Source organism: Schistosoma mansoni, chromosome W (assembly GCF_000237925.1).
Source record: "Schistosoma mansoni strain Puerto Rico chromosome W, complete genome".
In the NCBI taxonomy this organism is placed as follows: Eukaryota; Metazoa; Platyhelminthes; class Trematoda; order Strigeidida; family Schistosomatidae; genus Schistosoma; species Schistosoma mansoni.
In genome coordinates, this window is record NC_031502.1 from 33534003 (window position 1) to 33554515 (window position 20513).

Sequence of the window (20513 nt, forward strand, 5' to 3'; positions counted from 1 at the left end):
CACTTTTACTTGTTTTCATTCTTGTTTTTGTCTCATGTATTTTCATTTTCTTTCTTTTAAGTCAATACACGAATGTGTCTATTTTTTAGGGGTAGACATGTGTGCTTGTGCATGTGTGTTTGCATACTCAGTCGTTATGAGCCACTTTTTTTTATTATACAACAAATAAACAATTGTTCTACACAAACCTTCTCTTGTCGTCGCTATTTAGTTTTTTTCCTTTTTTAAAAAACGGCTTTATTAGTAAAAAAGTTTCTAATAGAAAAAATAAACAGTCGTTGACGCATTCGTCAATTATTTCTTACGGTCATTTTTTAAATTATCTATCTATTTTTTTATTCTTAATTGATTGTTCTCATGGTTACTTATTTCGATACGATCCCCTTCCTTTTATTCTAGTAAACAGTTTCTGAATTATGCACTGTATTAGTAATTATTATTATTACTGAAATTAGAAAGTAATACAGGGAGGGTGACAGCATAAAGGTGAAACAAAACTTCTTTTGTATAACTAATATGTATATATATTATCAAGAGATAGCCTATATTTTTTCCGTTTGTACGGTAAACTAATCTAGCAGCGCTTGTATAGTAGAGATGATCAATGATACTGTATACATACATGATATACATTCAATTGGTCAGATGAAATAAAATTAAGAAACATATATGAAGAATTTGTTTTCCTATTAGTTTTTTTCATTTTCTTCACTAACTTTATTAACCAGAACCTTAAAGTGTTATCACACTTATCTTATTTATCGTTTAATTGTATGGAAAATGGGTTGATATTAATTGTTTAGTATCCTACTCATTACATTTTAAAACATTGCAGATTAGAGAGAATGTGTTGTATATATGTGTGTGTTCTCTTAACAGCCTACAACTATTTTCATTACTAACCTACTTTAATTAAATAAACATTAGAATTGATCGATTCAATGAAATTAGTAGTTCTATCAAATTGTTTAGGTGAGTTTGTATTACCCTTTGAACCATAAATACAGAATCCTATAGTCTATATTATCAAAATTAATTCATGACATCACTTTTAAATTCTGAAAAATGTTCGCACAACTTTTGAAATTCAACACCTCATATTGTCAAACTGTGAAATTTGATGGAAGAACCAGTTTTTTTCACATGTATAATTATAGTTCGACTATTAAATTCAGGATCCACTTTTTTATGGTAATTTTATACACTTTTAATACATAAAACGATGTATTAAGCTCATATTGTAATTTCTTAATTCGGTTAATGTGTGATCAGGATTTTCTTCCATATTGTTGTATTAGTGATTCATGCATTCTAACTGTATAGTTTAACGTTATCTGCTTGTTGAGTTCTCTATCCTAGCTATCGGGACAGCGAGCGTAGTGAAACGGCATTCTGAACAAATAGTCACTTGGTACTACCCGAGGCCGTTATCTCACGTTTAGAGTGTCTTTGTTAGATGAAAGTCATGGATACTATATAGACGGTGTTGGAAGGTTAATCAATACTGGGACATATCAACACAACTGCTGTTTTGTCTTGCGGCTTGACTTCATGGGCTCTAAGTGAACTAAACAGGAAACCTGTTTATTTTCACTGACACCATTAGAGCATTGTAATTGAGGATGTTAACTAAATAAGTATGGCTAAATGATCATTTTCTTTAGCTACTAGATTTTGGCCAATCGACCATTTGTTTTTTTTATTACAAGTATGTTTAAAGTCAAAAGTATTCGTGGGATTAGAACCATTAGCCCTTATGGTTCTGGTTCACCCCTATGTGTTCTGAACATATGACGAAACTCATTAGTTAACTATGTATGAATTCTAGTTTAATTAGTTAATATAATGTTTATAATCATCTCACTACATCACTTAAACAGATCAATTTCTAATCAAAATATCGTTGAATTCAGTGAGTTGCTTAATAGCAGATAAATTGACTATAACTAGAACTAATCTCATTTTAACATATTTGTTTAATAAACGTAATAGCGATAAGATTCAAACCGTTAGTTTTCAGGCAACCTCCTAATTTTTAAGAAATAACTTTCAAATTTGTTGACTGATTTCATGGAGTATATCATCTTAAACAATCAAGTATACATAAAATAATTTCTCATCACAAATTAACCAAGCTAACTAAATAGTTGAAATTTTGCTTACATTTTTAGTTGTTGAGATGAACTGGTTGAAACTTATTTATATACTCGACAATCGTGCACTGAGAAAGAATGAAGCTGTATTTTTTTAATGGTAATTAAAAGTGCCTTTTACTAGAACGTTTATAACATGATGTACCAAACTGTCTATGTAACCTAATAAATTACTCTATTTAAGAATTCGCACTTATAAATCCCACAAATATCTTTTGATAGACTTCATTAACTAAGATAGTGTGAAAAGAAACAGTAAGTGTAAATCTTATTTGCTACGTACTGAATTACTTACTAGACTTTGAGTCACACTATTTATATGGGGGTTGGTGGTACTACTTAATTTCCCAGACCAAAATAAGTAAAGTGGAATTATAGTATGTGACCGCTTATTCGATTGTAATCGGACTAGTCACCTAAACTACCGCCCCACACTTTTAAATTCATTCTACTTGTTATTTATACAATATACTTGTTAGCGGTGATACACACCTAATTTCTCTGTGACTAGGTTTGTAAAAACTCTACTGAACTGTAACAGTTTATAAGTTATTGACATTAAGTATGTGTAGAATAGGGTATTTTTCTGTGAAGTAATTGATTAAGTTTAACATAGATTGTTGTTTCAAAAGAAGAAAAATTTCACAGACTTGTTATTATTTATTAACTTTGTTCATTTTTCAATAGTGACCATTTGATGAAATCAATGTACAAATTCGTTTACATAACTTTGAGCTACACTTTTTGTATATGACACGTAGATAATAACTAATCAGGTGGTCGAAACCGAATCAGATAAAATATATTTTCAAACCTATATCCCTCGTTATTTGGAAAGTTAACGTTGTTTTAACTATTTCGTCACTATCCAGTACAACTCAGTTTTAATTTATTCATTGAACGACTAAATCCTGATATAATACATTTTAATTGAAAGATGTAAGCTACTTCTCTAGTCTTTTTTCATCTTTATTTGTTTTTACATAAAATCTCAATTTTTTATGTTCTATTATTTTGTTGCCGTTGTTGCCATCGTCATTGTGCACTCCATATATCATAGTTGTTGTTTTGTTTTCTCATGTTTAACGGTCATTTTGATTCAGTAAAATTAATTCTGTTGATTAGTAGTATATTTTGTCATCTACAGTAATTAGTATGATCCCCTTCCTTCTCACTACGATATAGTCAGTCTAAAAAACGAATATGTCTGAAATATAGATCTATGTTTGCTTTTGTGAGTCTTTTGTCTTGTTTCGTTGATTATTTACACTCGTGATGTTGTTCTGTTTCAACACTACTATTAGTAATAGTACTAGTTAAATGTTAATTATTAACTATGTCCACCTTTCATTAGTTAATTCACTTATGGTAATAATAATAATAATCGCAGAACAACAACTATTTAATAACAATAATAAACGTGAAAATGTATGTTTTCTTTTAATCTCTTCTACCACAGTGTCTTATTTTCTCTAATTTGAATAATGGACTTAGTAACTGTCAGAATGAAACTTGTTTTTTTTCGTTTGTTTTCCGTAAAAAAAAAATCCACAACTTCCAGTAATTAACAAATTTGAAAATATAGGCATTTTGTCATGTAGTTTTTTTTTCTACAACTGTTTTGTTTGCTATTCTTCGTGTTCTTTTTTCTTCTTCCCGTTTGTATCACGGCTGTTATTATTGTGAAGAATGTTTATGATGACAATGGTTGTGGTGCTTTACTTCTCTTAATTACATGTAAAATCACGAATAGTTTAATTCAGTCTGTTTTCAAAAATCTTTCTATTTTTGATAGAAGAAGAAAGGCGAAACAATTAATATTTTTTATGTTTTAAAAAAGTATACACAAATTTTGTTTTCTTGTTTCTAATTACTTTTTGCATCTTAATTTTCGAAGGGATGTTGTCGAAATGATCAAAAAACAAACAAACATGCTAACATAACAGGATGCATAGTAACTAATAGTGTGTTGTATTCATTAAGATACATATACTAGTCATTAACTGGTGTACGTCGAATAAAGGCTAAACAAACATACCATTATTTCTTGCAATCATCGACTGTTGAGTCGAGTTATTTTGTAGTTTTAAGCTTTCTGGTTGACATGTACAACATAGTCAGCACCTGTTGTTGACCTAGATCAAAATCAGTCACAACAGCAAAGATTTATTCGTTTTTTGGTCGTCTTGCAAATCATGAATTTAAATCTTATTTCAGCTATCGATACTTATGTATTTACTGTTCAATAAATTTAGTAGCTTACTTTTCTTTTGAAGTGGTAATATTGTATTATTCATTTACCAAATTTAGATTTATGTACTCAACTTTGAGTCACATATTTTATGTAAAAGTTGTTCATAATGTCTACTCTCTGTTAGGGAAACCCAGAATATTCCTCGAAAATATCCCAGGGGGCATCTGAAAACTCTGGGAAACGTTTTATCCTATCAGCATTGAATGGCAGTTTCTCAGAAACAACTAGGAAGTGAAGGGTCACGTTTCACATTTCTGGTTGGACGATTACCTATCCCGCTACTATGTTTAGTAGAGCTCTGGAAGCCTGAGGCTATCTGTACATAAACAAGCCTTGGAGTAATGCGTTCTTTTCATATTTCGCGCCTTTTCTCTTGTGTTGAAGTGTTCGTGTAAATTTAGCCTGGGGTTATCAAAAGAGCTTAGAAAACCGATTTAAGCGTTCAGATAGAATATTTATCAAATTTCCAGACTGGAAAATATGTAGCGGATTTAAGACTTGTGGACTTTCATCATTAAGTTATTTGCCCGATTAAAACAAATCTAATCCATCAGTGTTTATTTCACAAAAAAGATGTCCATGTCAACGAATAAATTGTTTCAAATTAAACTGTATTTTTATTTTAATTTAGTTAATCAAAATTACTACAGATGATATGTACTGTGCTAAGTTCCATTTATACAATAACCTCAACATAGAAAAATAATCTCTTGATATTATCGCTGAAGTCAAAAATGCACTTCAATCAGCCGATTATATCTAACGTAAAACCTGATACATATATATCGGTTCAAGTTGCTCTACTACATTAGCACAGCGAGATGAAATTTTCTCAAGTCATGTTCCAAAGCAATGGAAGAAGTAGCCGTATCAGTAGTAGAAGAAAAGATTCTATATAGAAAGAAACATGTAAGGAGATTTCCGGGCTCATTCTAAACGTAGAAGAGGAGTGAATGGATATGTGCCATTGCGAACGATTCCGAGTTATATCACCCCTAGTCTCGAACCATTGCTTACGGTAATCACGCGTACCCAACACATGATCGGATACTTGTAATATATTGATGTCCTCTATTCTTAACGGCCACATTTTATGCCCATAAAGTAAAATGGGGCGAAATGCTTCATAGGAAATTCGTCCTTTTTTCAGTAGACAGATATCTCTTCTACGTCACAAGTGGTTTAAGTTAGCAAAAGCTAGTCAAGCTTACTGAATCCGTGCCGATATTTTGTTCAGTATCAACTGACCATGACAGAATAGACTCTCAAAGTGAAGCGGTCGATATGCTGTGCTTCTTCTCTCCCTATCATCAATTTGCGCCCCAGTGTAACCCAATTCAAAAGGATCGTAGCATGAATCTTCTAAACATTTAAAATCATTCACTTTGATAAAGCCTAATTTGAATTTTGTTCCTTTTGGCTGTTAACGTCGCGTATGCCATTCTTAAATTTGAATTTCAAGATATTCATGACCAAAAATATTAATTTACATCTTAATTGTCTTCAATTCAGTTTTTCATCTTAGACGAATTAGTTGAACGATTTATTTTTAAAAAAAATTAAGTGTATTACATCCCATAATGCATAAAAGCTGATTAAGCGATTCAATATGGTAAAAATATCATAATTATACATTATATATAATGAATTTTGAGACATTAAGTAAGAAGAAATATTGCTATATGAATCTAAGCAATACTTTTGTTGTCCGTTACCATTATTACTATCACTATTATTATTATTATTATTATTATCATTATTATTGTTTATCCATATTCTCTCTTTTCTTTTTAATCAAAAAAGACATTGATAATTACTTGAAAGCTACCTTGTTTTCGTTTTTATCACTGAAAAATGTGCTGTCTCGTTTTCTCCATCCTACTCCTAGCACCTCCTCTTTCTTTTTCTACTCACTTCTTTACACTACCTAAGGTACAGATTTGTTTCTCCATTATTTCATTTCTTGCCCTGTCAATAAAAATATGAAACGAAAAACATACTTAAGTGTTCACATTTGGGAGAATCTGTTTTTTTTTCCATACTGTTAAGTAATGTTTGTTCTTTATCTCTTGCCTATTGTTTTTATTCATAGGCATTTGATAACTTTGTCTCTCTTACTCACACACACACACTTATCTACATAATTACATTATATCCCTATTTTACTTACAAATATTCCATTGATTTTTGATCATGCTTAAGTAAGCAGTTTTAGTAATACTGAGTAATTTAACTAACTACTGTTTGACTTGCCTTCTTATATATATATATATATATATATATATATATATATATATATATACTATTTATTTCCAATCATATCGTTTGTCCATGTTCTGACATGATTTTTTGATCATCATTGTCTCTATGATTGAATAAATGTACAAATGTTTCTACATTTGTGTATGCGTACATCCATCTTTGGTATGACGTTTTAAAGCTTTTTGCATAATTGTTTTCTCTCTTTTTTCTCTACATTTAGTACTTTACATTGAGAGATAGATGATTTGATTTATGAATCGATGGTTACTGTCCTTCATATTATAACTATTTCTAATATCCTGATAATAAAAATGATTAGCTATCTAGAAGAAATAATGTCGTTCTATATATATATATATATATATATATGTATATGACTATACTACGTGTATATATTTGTCTGAGATGTGTTTGCCTTTTCGAGTGAAGATTAATTTTTTTAAATCCCGTTTCTTACCTTTGCTCATTTGTGCATCAGCACATGGCTTTTTGTCTCTTAATAACTCGTAATATAAATATACATATTGCTTTCATTTAGGGTACATCTTATACTGTTCTATAATGTTCATTATTCAATGGACAAGTACCATAAAGAAGTCGATAATGTTTTTATTTCCTTTATCTATTTTATTGAAATGGATAATGAAAAGAAAAAAAAGAAAAACATTTCGTATTCAGCATTGCATTGTTTTGTATTGCTGTTCACACGACTGGATACAAAACACAAATTCAGTCATTGAAAAGAAAATTTATTAAAAACTTAGAGTAAATAAATGAATAAAACAATGAAACAACATACAATATCTCCTAAATAAATTTGTTTATTAGTTTATGTTTTGAATAGATTTTGAAAAAGTTGGAAAATATAAGATTTATGCTTACAGATTCAGTTTATAATTTATTGTTAACCAAGAAACCTGGGCATATCAGCACTAAATATCTACAACCTTTCGTTCACTATTCTAGCAATAATTTCTTTATCCAGACCAGGAAAATTCAAAGTTTATTTTGGCTCTGGCAGGTAATTCGTAGGAAGCTTTGAGGAACTCTCTGAAATCATATTTTCATGATCATGCATCCAACATAACGTTTGTAGTTTATAGATTTCAAAATGACGCTTGAAAAAGTCTTCTAGTTTGATCGCGATCTAATTTCCGGAAAATATACTATTTTTAGATTTTTCAAACATCTGACTATTCCATCCTTTATCTGAAATACGTTGAAGAAATTTGAAAATTTACCGTTCATAAATTGCTTACTTTTATGTCCGATTTCCCACCGGTGATATAACTCCATAATTCCTCACTAATCTAAGTAGATATCTTCTTGATAAATAGTCTCTTCGATATTACCCGGTTCAAACCGGATACCTATATGTGAATCATCTGTAGAAAATTTGTCAAAGGTTAAGAAAGGCGGTACAGAAAACATTTAATGCAGCCAGACTGAGTGCCGTCTTCTACAACCGCCCCATAATAGGGACGGGTAACAAAGACAAATTGCTATTTACCAATTCAACTGCTCCCGTAGAGCCAGTTATATAGGGCGTACACCTCGGCAAGTCCGTCATCGCATAACAGAACACCATCTGTCGTGTTTGAGCAAAGGACAAGTAAGAGTGATTAAGAGTTATATTCCCGCTCACTTAGTGGATACAGGTCATCAAGGTGAAATAAATAAAGCTTTTAAATTTATCCACCATATCCCATCAAATTTGCCGCATGATTTAGGAGTTTGTCTTTTGCACATTGCTGTATATATATATATATATATATATATATATATTAGTGTGCAGCCATGATGAAAAACTAATTGAAAAGAAATTTCTTCGCTCAATTCGTTCCTTCTTTATTTACCAAATGTCAACTTGGGATTTTTCAGTATAATAAATCTGTCCTCTATTCTGTATTTAGTTGACATTCAATCATTTGATGATATGATCCTATTGCCTATTTCAATAGTCCATCCGATGTTTTGATTCCTTACAAAATATACACTTTATATAATGAGGTAAATGATTTTTTGTCTTCTGCATATCATCATAGATATTGCACCATTCAAAACTGAAAACTTAGGACAATATTCATTGATTCATAATAAAGGTCCATCTTATACATTCAAAGTAATTCATGAAAGATTTTTAACTTTTTCTGTCAAATATTATGATAAACTAAAAAGAATAACTGTTGTTTATATATATGTAGTATCGATTTCTAGTAAAAATATATTGCCAAAAACTGTGGAAAAATAATTGATTAATACTTTCCATATAAAAATGTTACATTTCCAGTCCATCTCTAGAATTGCATATTCTGTAATATCTGACTTGGACTTTAGTTTTTATTAATGTTATTACTTCTCGTCTAATTGAAGAACTAATCGTTCAAATAGTCCAATAAAGAAACTTTATCTTATAAATTTCTATGTTACATTCATAAAATTTCATTGAAGAACTATTACTTGTAGTAGTTCTGTGTCTTTTGCGCAACGTTTGTTGTTAATCTATACGATGTCTGTAGCGCCTACATCATGTTAAATTGAGCTTTTTCATAATTCCTTTAGTTTGTTTATCACTTTATTCTGACAATCTTCTCTACAATTGATTGCCTTTGTAGATTTTATTGCATTGATTTATTCTTCCATTCATACTGAAAGTCTTTGTATGTTGACGTCTGGTCTTGTGATTGATTGATCTTTTTGTGTAAATTCTCTTCAGTTAAATCGTCTGCTTCAAATATATAACACCACCAAAACTATCCACCTTAACTGCAAACCTCCATCATATCAAGCACTACTACTAATATTATTAGGCTAATAAAGTAATTCTGTACCAGTTGATTAGTTTCTCTTTTCTCTTCCTTTTTTTCATTTCGTCTAGCTCAATCATTCATCTATGTTAAATCAATGTAGATCGCTTCATGATTTCAATGAATATCAACAATCTCCATAACTCTTTTGTTAATCTAATTGTCTTTTGTGTTAGTGTCTAACATAAGATCGTACTTTAACAAGGAAGTCTTATATTTGAGCATGTGTGCATTTGCTATTCCTTCAACATGGTACCCCGGCCGTTGCTGCTACCTTGACGTGGTGGTCGGGCTTGCCTATCGTGATGAACCAATCGAGCTATACTGGCTGGAATAATCGTTCCTCAAGGTCCTACCATGCCAGACAGGTCGGTTGAAGAGCGGTAAGACTAATAGTAAAATACCCAAGGTCCAAGGGCGAATTCGTACTGCTGACTGTACAGAGGTGTGACGGCGGTAAGGTGTTTCCTTCAGACAACCAGCATGACAGCGATGCTGCCTTCCCACAAGGAGGGGTGGGGTTAGAAAATGTCGACCTTAAAAATGCACACCTCGCCTTATCCCACAGATGTCCGTCTCCGGTGGTAACGTCTCAACAAGTACGGAGCTAACACAAAAAGGTCGTGTGTGACCGACTTCAAGCAGTTATCCCTTGGGCACTGCGGTCACGCTCTCGGGTCATTAAGACCACTAGTAATCCAACTTTTTTCAGGTGCCTCTGGAAGAACCCTTCCACGGTGTGGGCAACCGGGAAGTGATAACTGCCCTCATACCTCTAACAGCACTCAGGATCACTGTCTTCATAATCAATCTCTTTCTTCAATTCCTATTATTCCTCCTACATTAACTTTCAACACTGAACTTCCTTTTCTGGCTTCCTCGATAAGTGTCACGTTTTCAGTTTTATTTGGCTCATGGTATTGTACAGTGATCTCCCAATACTATTGAAGGAGGCATCCATTCGTTTGGGGCAGTCTCTGCTATGATCCCATGTTTATTGTGATTTTCAAAGGTATTTTTCATCACGAAACAAAAACTAAGAAACCTTAGAGAAATCATTTCTGTAGCATTTCGTGATAATTCTTTACGATGTGCACAGTCTGTGAAAAAAACGCTCCATGTGTTTGATTTTAGGTTGGTTTTCTGCCTTATTTTAGATTATTGAAGTGGTCATATACTTTATTGGTTTAGTTACAACCACTAGTCATTAATCAAGGTCATCTACCGTGAAATATATATATATATATATATATATATATATATCAGATAAATTAAAATTTCCCTAAAAAATGAATAATCTCTACGACAGTAAACAACACGTTTCCATTTATTAGTATCAAGGTTTGACTTGTTAGTTTTAAATCAATTAAGCATTAGGCAGAATGTTAATAGCATAATAGTAATATATTTGTAATATCTCAATAAGTCGAAATCACAATCTCAATAAGTCGAAATCACAATTTCTGATATTTCACGATATAGTTTAATTACTACTTAAATTTGTGTTAATTTAATTCGGTTATTACTTTGAAAAATCGACTTAAACTAAGTCGTGAAAAGTTTAAAAAAAATTCGAGTTTCTACCGGTCGAGATATCAAAAATATACTTATATTTTTATTGCTAACATGTTTACATACTACTGATCAGGTCAAACCTTACAGCCTTCCCATCGCGTAGTACGGTATTTAAAAAAGATTGTACTTAGATTTCCTTGCACGATTTCTGATGTACTTATCTCATTGATTAGATATATTGGGGAAAATAATATATAGAGCGCATAGTTTACATTTGATAAAACTTGGTAATAATTGCCAGTTATTTATAGAGCTTTAAGTATCTGCCATCAATCATATTACTAATAACGTCAAAACATTCACTAATTACCTCATCGATAGCCTTCTATACTGTACCAAAATTAGCATGATCTTTTCTCAAATGCCAAGGAAAAAATAATAGCAAGCCATATAGAATCCATAAACATATATAAGATTTTAGTAGTCACAAGATTATATGTCGAATAGTTTCAGAAACATGTATTCTCATAAGTTATACAAAACAAATTTCCTTGCTATTCATAGAACATTGGAAGACCAGGAAAGCTTGGAAAAATGCTTTCATCAAGACGAATATCATCTAACATAGTATTAATGATTCTAATTGTGAATAGCAGTGATATTAGTTATATTATGTTTTTACTGATGTTTAGGTAAGAAATAGGTTTTTTCTAACTTCCACAAAAGTACAAAGAGTATAACGTCGACTAGTAATTGATTTATATCAAATGGCACTTCAAGAATAACTACAGTTGAACAATTAATTACTCTGCTATTGTGCTTCTATAATACAAAGTGTACACCGATAATGTCTTCTGTTTAAAAACTATTAACATTACTCCACTACATACACTGATGACTGTTATCTTTGATTAATATACATAATAGAATTATACGCATAAGTGAGTTTTTTAAATCTCTACTATTGTGGTATGCTCTACTTATGTGGACAGATATAAGTAGTATGCAGCAGGAATAGGAAGTGAGATGTTTACTAGCAGAAGATTGAACTAAAGAGAACAGAAATAAAAACGGAGAGCAACCAGAATTTCACCAGAATTGGAAGAATGGTGGAGTTTGTAAGATGTACAGATGATTTTTATATTTTACAAGGGCACTGGGATTTTGCATAAAACAATAAATTGGTTTACCCTGCCTGAGTCTTTGCTCGCTACACTATAACATACTTTTATTGATAATAGTCAATTGTAATTTTTGTCATAAAAAATATCCTCTTCCTTTATTATCTCTTTATATTTATTAGATTTCTAGTGATGGATTAGACTTACAAGTTGGTGCTGATCTCCTTCAATTAAATAGTCGTGATCAGATTTACTCACTGGAGTTGCCACTCAATACCCTTGTCAATGAAGAAACTACTGTAGCTGAATTTAATCGAAATACAAAAGTAAATCTATTTTTTCTTATACATATGGTTACATTATTTTTATTTTTTGACGTTCTTCAACTAACCAGTTGCTGACTAATTTCACTCCGTATGGTGATTTGTGGAGATTGTATTATTTTAACAGTTAATTTCATCAGTCAATCGAAGTTAGACCACCATTGAAAACCTGGAAGCACTGTGCTTCATCTATTCTGTCGAACCTTTCTGTTAGCCTATTTGAACTGTAATGTACGTATTCACTTACAGTGAATTCACTAATCATTTACGAAAAATTAGTGATCAACGTCTGTACACCCAGTTGTAGATTATATTCATCACAAGTTGATTTCATTTGGTGTACCATTTGAGAACCAAGCTATATAGGACAGGGGACTGATAAGGAATTCAGTACAAATACGAAACAGCTGACCAGTACTCCATGTTTTTTCCCTTGGTATCGTAAGTGAGATTAGTCTGTGATGAATACAGCCTACAATTTGAACTTTTTTCCACAAAACCCCCTTCGATTTAAAGTATGTTCTTTCTGTTACAGTGCTCGCAGAAACACATGGCCAATGGTTACTTTATGATCTTCATTTTGTTGCTGATGATTCATTAGTTATCTGACGATTAACTCAATCTTACTTTCTTTTTTGAAGACTCGGCGCATGAATAATAATAATAATATCTTTCATACTCTCTTCCTCCTCTCTCTCTCTCTCTCTCTCTCTCTATATATATATATATATATATATATATATAATGTTATTCTGTCAATATTTTTATTTTTCACAATCCAATCCATCGAAATTCCGGTTATTTATTTTATGAGTAAATCGTCACTTTGATCTCTGTAGTACTTTATCATGGTCAATTAATACATGGTACACCCCTTATTAAGATATAAAGTATATCCTCGTTTCTGTTAAGAATAAAGCCCGATTACTTTCTGCTCATGAGTTAATTAGAATACTGGTTTATAAGAGCTATAGGGCATCAATCATAACAACACTAACAATGACAAATGCCTTCCTCGTTATTTATCAATCTAAAAATATTCAGTGAAAGGAAAAAAATTTAAAAATACGTTAAGTTATTGATTTTATATATTTGGTATACGGATAACAATAGAAATCAGGCTCCACAATTTTTTTGAATTTAGACCTGTCATCCTCAGAGTTCATGTTCATCTTGGGATTCGAACCCAGTACATTTCATTTTAAATGCTAGGGCACTATCCTCTAGGCACCTGAGTCGCGGATAAACTATAAAGGTATATCTAGGCAATTCTCACAAGATGCACATATACCAGCTATGATGGATCAAACTTCAGTAAAGAATATTATCAAAGGGATAACTCAAAAACCTTTACCAATTAAATTACTTTATGATGTTTTTGAAGTTCTAGCGAAAAGTTGTGACTGGTAGAGTTCATACATATCGAGAGTGGGACAGTCGTTGGGATTGTATGTTCGTCACGCTATATTGCAAACTGGTTGGAGTTGAAGTTGTATTAATGAACACCGACTTAGTGGTGTCAACGATTAAGCGTTCGCCACGTAACCTAATGATCCTGAGGTCGTGGATGCTTACAATCGAATAAAACAAATGCCCTCCTATACTCTCTGGTTTTTAATAGCACTTCAACTGAGATCAATCTATGACAAATACAATCTAAGCATAAGTTTACTGCCTTATTTTCCCATTCTCTTTGAATCCAATATAATCCAAACTTGAGATATACACTATTTCACTTTAAACTAATTATTATAACAATTCTTATGACCATACAATAGTACTTCTCACGTATTCGATGAAACGATCACAGATTTAATATAAATAATCAAAAATTCAAATGATAATAAAATATTGTTCTAGTTTAAATGAAATGACTATATTGCAAATGATGTCTTTTTTATGTGTATTGAATAATATCACTAGGTAATTCAAGATCTTTATGAGTAAATGTGTAAACGTTATTGTGAATTCTTTTTGATTAAATAAAAGATAATTGATTATATTTATTTGTTAACGTTAACTTATCTATCTAGTAATCTTATTCAGCTAGTTTACTATATTCACCTGAAGTTTGTCTCGTTTTGTTTTCAAAAAAACTTCCTCTTGAAACTTTTCACTGACTGGTATTGAAAAATGATTTTTCCTTTTCTTTTTTCCTGTTTCCCTTTTTCTCTCATTCATGAACTCAAACACCTGCTCACTTTGTAAACGTTTGAAATAACAATTAACAAAAATATTCTTTCATTGAATACTTGAAAAATTTCTCAATCAATTAACTTATATGATTGCTAGTTAAGTTTGTTATAATAAAAATACTCAATATAGTTTTTATTCTTCACTGTTAAGTTATTAAAATTCAACAGTTTGATGTAAATATGGTAAATATATTTCCTCATAGGTAGGTTCTATCTGTTTGGTCTTGTTGTCCAATTAACTGGCATGAAAATATATATATATATATATTATATATATATATATATATATATATATATATATATATTGTGGATTCATAGTCATTCCTGGCGTTCATGATCTCATCACTTTGTTTATCTAGAAATTTACGCTTAACTTTAAAATAGGCACACTCAATCGTTCCATCCTACTCGAACACAATTGAATGTTGAAGATTTTTCATAACTTATACTCATCCAAATATCAATGCTATTGTGTATTATCTGTTAAGAATATTAACTTCACAAAACCCGTATCCTATAATTATGAAAGTTTCGTTCATGTTTTCTTTTTTTTAAAGTTATCTTGTCAATCATTAGATTCTCTTCTTCTATCATATGTGTCATTCATGAATATTGTGTTCTATGGAATTTCCTGACGTACGATTTTTCTGTGTACATTATCGATAATATCTATCGGTTAATTTTAAAAATAAAAACTTGTGATTTAGTATTTAATCAATTAGAAAAATTTACAGGTACAATTTTTGTGGATTAAAACCTTTCGATTTAAAAAAAAAAAAAGAAAATGGTATATACTGTATTGGAGTTATCTACTAATATATAATTCATTTCCCTCAAATCAATTTACAAAGCAACACTATTTGAAAACTTTGAGCGTATGAATATTTCAGTGCTACTACAGTCTAGATGATCTAAAAAAATTATTTAGTCGGTTATTTATTAACTGAATGTACTTGTACATGGTGATACACGTTCGATAATACACTTTTCACTTGAAGTATTGTGAGATAACACTGAAATCTAAAGGGTTTACTATAAGTATCCATCGAAAATGACAGAAGTTAAGTTAACAACATTTTACTAATTTCATTCAATTATCGTGTAGTAATGGCAATGCTTTTGTTTGTCTTGTATTGATTTTAATTATAATACAATCCGATACCTGAAACAGATATTCTTGTAAACATATGATGGCCATTTAATCATGAAGAACATAAAGTTCAGCGAAGGGATCCTCTTTCACAGAATTTATTACCAAGCTGTACAATCGTATATATATATATATATATGAAATGTTCAGTATTAATCTCATGAGGACAAATAAACAATAAATAAACATGGTGGTATAATAGGAAGATTATTCACAAAACAGGGATATCATTCAGTCACAAGCAATCTAGGACTTGATAAATATCCGTGGGTTGATGTAGATGTTATTTGTGCATGTGTGCTATATATGTCCAAATCACCTCATTAAATAAAGATTTGCCCACCACCCCTCCAACCAATTTTTCATGTTTACCTGAACAGTGCTCCGAAGGTATTTATGATCAAATATATGTAACTTACAAATATCCTTTACTTTTAAAGGCCACGTTTCACTGTAATAGGGTAAAACTGAACGGACTGCTACTTATTATACTCATTCTTGAAAACTAAAGATAACGGATTTGTCCTAGTGTTAGAACCTTCTGTGGTAATTAGTTAGTTATTCTCTCTATATGTTGATTTACTAGTAAATTACTTGATTAGGATCAGTATAAGTCAGTAAATTATTATTCAACTTATTAAAGTCACACAGCTTTGTTAAAGGTCTACAAAGTGAAGTCTCCTGTTTCGTTTTCTTTTTTGAACTGATTAGATTTTGATATTTTGTAGTGTTTTTATAATTTACATTGAAAAAGTCCTCAGAATTCTGAAGTCAGCGTGACTAAATAGTTTTCTGTTATATTTATTCTTGATTTAATAAAAATAGTAATTATAAGTACTTTTTAAGTTTACAATAACACGGATTAGTAGGCGAATAGTTATTATTCTTAGCTAAACTCTATAATAATAATGCAATAATTAAACGTGAGTAAATCCTTTGGTGTCATAGTTTAAGTTAATTACCATCAGATTGTCTCTTACTAATAATCAGTAACCATCAACTTATATATTCAAAACAGCTTCTTTCAGCATTGTGGTCGATTTATTACCTGCATCAATAATCGGTTAATTGTAAACTACCAAATCACTACGATTTATTGGTTCCATGATGATTCACTTATTTCATATATTTTAACCACATCGGTCTTATTTAAACCACTATTGAAACTGTGAAGCACGGGACGTCCGATTCGTCTTGGTACGGGACTATTCAGCAACTCACACTCACGATTCCATCATTGGGGGTCGAACTCATAACATTCGCTTTTACACACGAATACTCAGCCTCTACACCACTGATTCGGCATCCACTGGTACACATGCCTAACTTCAATCAGTTCATGATATTGTTCAACGAACGTCCAGTGTTTCCAGATTTTCAATGGTGGTTTAGGTAAGGTTAGTTCATGATTGTAACTATAAAAATCCTACAATCTTTACATGGTAATAATAATTATCTCAGTAGTGACTGGCTTTAAGATGCAACTCCCGGAGTTTACTGAAAAACCGTGACCAGTAGAGTTCAGTCATGTTTGATGTGAGACAGTTATCCACCACAGTATGAGTGCTCTATAGTATCGTGGATTGATTGAAGTTAGACATTATCACTGCTTAATCCTGGTTAAGTGGTCCAGATGTTGAGCATTCGTTCTCAAGACAAGTTCCGGTTTCGACCCTTAGTGAGTGCACCCTATTGAAGAATCCTATACCGAGACGAAACGATTGTTCACTGCCTCTTGGTTTTCAATGGTAGTTTAACAAAGACCAGTTCGTGGTTTAAAATCTATGGAAATCGTTTGATATTCACAAGACCCTATACTGACTATTCATCTGTTAAGGTTTGAAACTGTATAAGTTCTGTTCACGATTTGATCAGTGTTATTGCAATCGTTTTCCACTTTTACAGTTAAAAATAAAGCTGTTTATGTCAATGGACGTATATTTTCCAAAATTCGATGCGATTTTACATATAATCACATAACCATATGACATCAAAACAAAATGTGTCGATCAAAACCAAGTTCATATATTTTCTCATCAGTTGAACTTAACTTTAATTTATTTGCATATCCTGATGTTTGATGCGTAGTAGTGCCTCATTAAGTTAAAACCAATAAATTACTAAGAAAACTTCAGTTTATCAAAATTTTTGTTAATAAATAATATTTCTTACTGGTAAGGAGAATTACGACGACCTGTTTAAAATAATCTTTACCCAATGCTGTTATTTAATTGGTTGTTTCTATCCTTAGTCTTTTAATTTTCTTATGTCCTATGGTCATTAATGATATATATATATATATATATATATATATTTGTCGTATCATCAATTTGTCTTCTTGAACATAAAGCTTTTCCTGATCTTCTGACTCCTCTTTGTCTTCCATCACATTGGAGATCATCGTTGAAATGTTGTGAGTCAGTCTCCTGATCTGTCGAGTTCGTCTAGATCCAGATTCGTATTAGAGTAATACAACAGTCATTTGTAATAAGAATTACCTTGGACTACAGCGAAACTTGACAAAATAAACATTGACTTAAGAACGAAATGCGTGCTGTTATTAGTATGTAGTTTTCAGTCCTAATATCCAAAACTGTTCAGAACTTTACTCTTACTTATCCAGATTTTTGTGAATGCTTCCTCCCATTTTCCTTTTTTAGTCCTTTTTTAATGCATACTTCCCTTTAAAAATAAGAAAGTTGTATAGTGAAATCTGGGATTCATGTCTTTTCTTATTCGGAACTTGTCTCAGTGTTGATGTTCACATTGAGACCCGTTGTACAAATCATTGACTGTTTAGATTCAAGATCTCAATGAACAACACAGTGGGGTTTTAAACAAAAAGTATATTTCACTTGATTCAGTTTAGATATTAATACTTCGATCCACTTGCGTCCAGTTGATGAGCCCTAAATATGACGAAACGCACATATTGTATTTCAATACTAACCACTAAACAAATACTGTAATTATATGGCACTATCGAAGTAGTTTACTCAAGATGTACGTTTATCAGAAGGGGCTAACCAGTTTCGGTCGCCAGATTCAATAACGAGAGTATTACAACCCTTCAAAACAAAATTCTATTTAATTATTGCAAAGAAATTTTCATTTTTAAAAAATTTGATTGACTTTTTATGTATGGTATTGTTGTTATTATGACTGATGATGATGATGATTGTCATTTCTTCACCTTTTTCTTTTCGTATTCTTTTGTTCTCACTTTTTATTATAAAACAAAAGTATCTACAATGTTTATTTTCTTTGATTGTGTGTGTACATATGTGTGTCGTATCGTATTCATTTTTGTTTTATTAAACTGTTTACGTTTGTTTCTTTCACTAATGGATTGGTTTGACTTAGTTTATTTTCATTGTTGTATCCTAATGCATATTGTCTGTATACTTGTATATTATTCGATATAATATTCACACTTTATTCTCATTCCAAATTTTTTCGGGATATCTTAAAAAACCTTAATTATAATGAACATGTAAAGATAGAAGTTTCTTTTCTTAACTTGTACAGTTTCCTTTTAAATTTTTATTCGTTTATTTGTTTGTTTATTTTAAAAGAAGAAAAGATAATACACACTTTTTTTTTCTTTCGTTTACTCAAGTCAAAATATATATAATTAGTAATTATATATAAAGTAGAGATGGAAAGCGGATATGTATCTGGTGCCCTTTTGTACCAATATGTATGTGTTTAAATAAATAAGATGGAAAGCGTCAATCTGAATATTGAACTATTATATTATATCGTGTATGGAATGAATTGTAACGTCAGATTTTCTTCTTTCTGACAATCAATGTTTCCTATTATTTTATTTAACTGAATTGTAACTGTTTCTGTATATATTCGTGTTGTTTAATTTAAAATTTCTGTTTGTTATACTTTATGTGTAATAAAATTAATTCATTTTCTGTTTTCATTAAAAAAAAATTATAAATTTTTATGAAGGGCTTTTATGGAGATGGATTAAATTTGCACGATGATATTAACCACAAATTGAGTTCAGTTCGGTTACCATAGAAAACTAGAGAACATCTTAGACGCTTGTTTCTATTTTGTAAATGACTCCTAAGCGATCCACAATTACAACCCTTCCAGAAAATCATCGAATCTAAAAATTCCGCATTTCATACTTGAATAAAGCATCAGTGTAGCAGTAGTTAATTTGTTAAAGTACTAAACTGTTTGACTGGCACATATTCTTTTTTTTCTTAGTCGCTTCCTAGTATATAAATATTATCTAATTCAGTGTATGCATAAGATTTCATAAAACTTGATATTATCAGAAGGGGTTTTGTGGAGATTTCAGTATTTTCATAGTTGAAATCATGAGTCAATTGAAGCTAGACCACCATGGAAAACCTGGAAGCACTGGACGGCCGTTTCGTCCTATTATGGGACTCCTCAGCAGTGCACATCCACGAACCCACTCTCGCGGGATTCGAACCCAGGACCTACCAGATTCGAGCCGAAGCCCTTAACCGATAGACCACTGAGCTGGCATCCAACGGTGTTAATGTCTAACTTCAACTGATTCACGAAATTGAGCAACCATTCACCAATGTCATCAGTGAGTTACTATCTCACAACAGACCTGGTTGAACTCCACCGGTTACTGCTTCTCACTAGAACTCCAGGAAATACCTCAAGGAGTCAGTCACTAGTGAGCACATGATCATTATCAGAAGGGGGTTTTGTGGAGATTTTAGTAATTATAG

The 20513-nt window shown here is 31.3% G+C and overlaps 1 protein-coding gene and 1 non-coding gene across 2 annotated transcripts in view; one reads left to right on the forward strand and one right to left on the reverse strand.

Annotated features, from left to right (window-relative positions):
- The window catches only part of Smp_018160 (hypothetical protein), a 62900-nt gene that overhangs the window by 28089 nt on the left and 14298 nt on the right, over positions 1 to 20513 (forward strand). The window contains exon 7 of the mRNA XM_018789442.1: positions 12295 to 12438. Coding sequence (XP_018654885.1) covers positions 12295 to 12438 — 144 coding nt within the window. The remainder of the gene's footprint in view (positions 1 to 12294; positions 12439 to 20513) is intronic.
- Positions 20223 to 20294, reverse strand: Smp_tRNA_00047_Pseudo_CGA.1.1. The gene has a single exon. It is a non-coding gene (tRNA).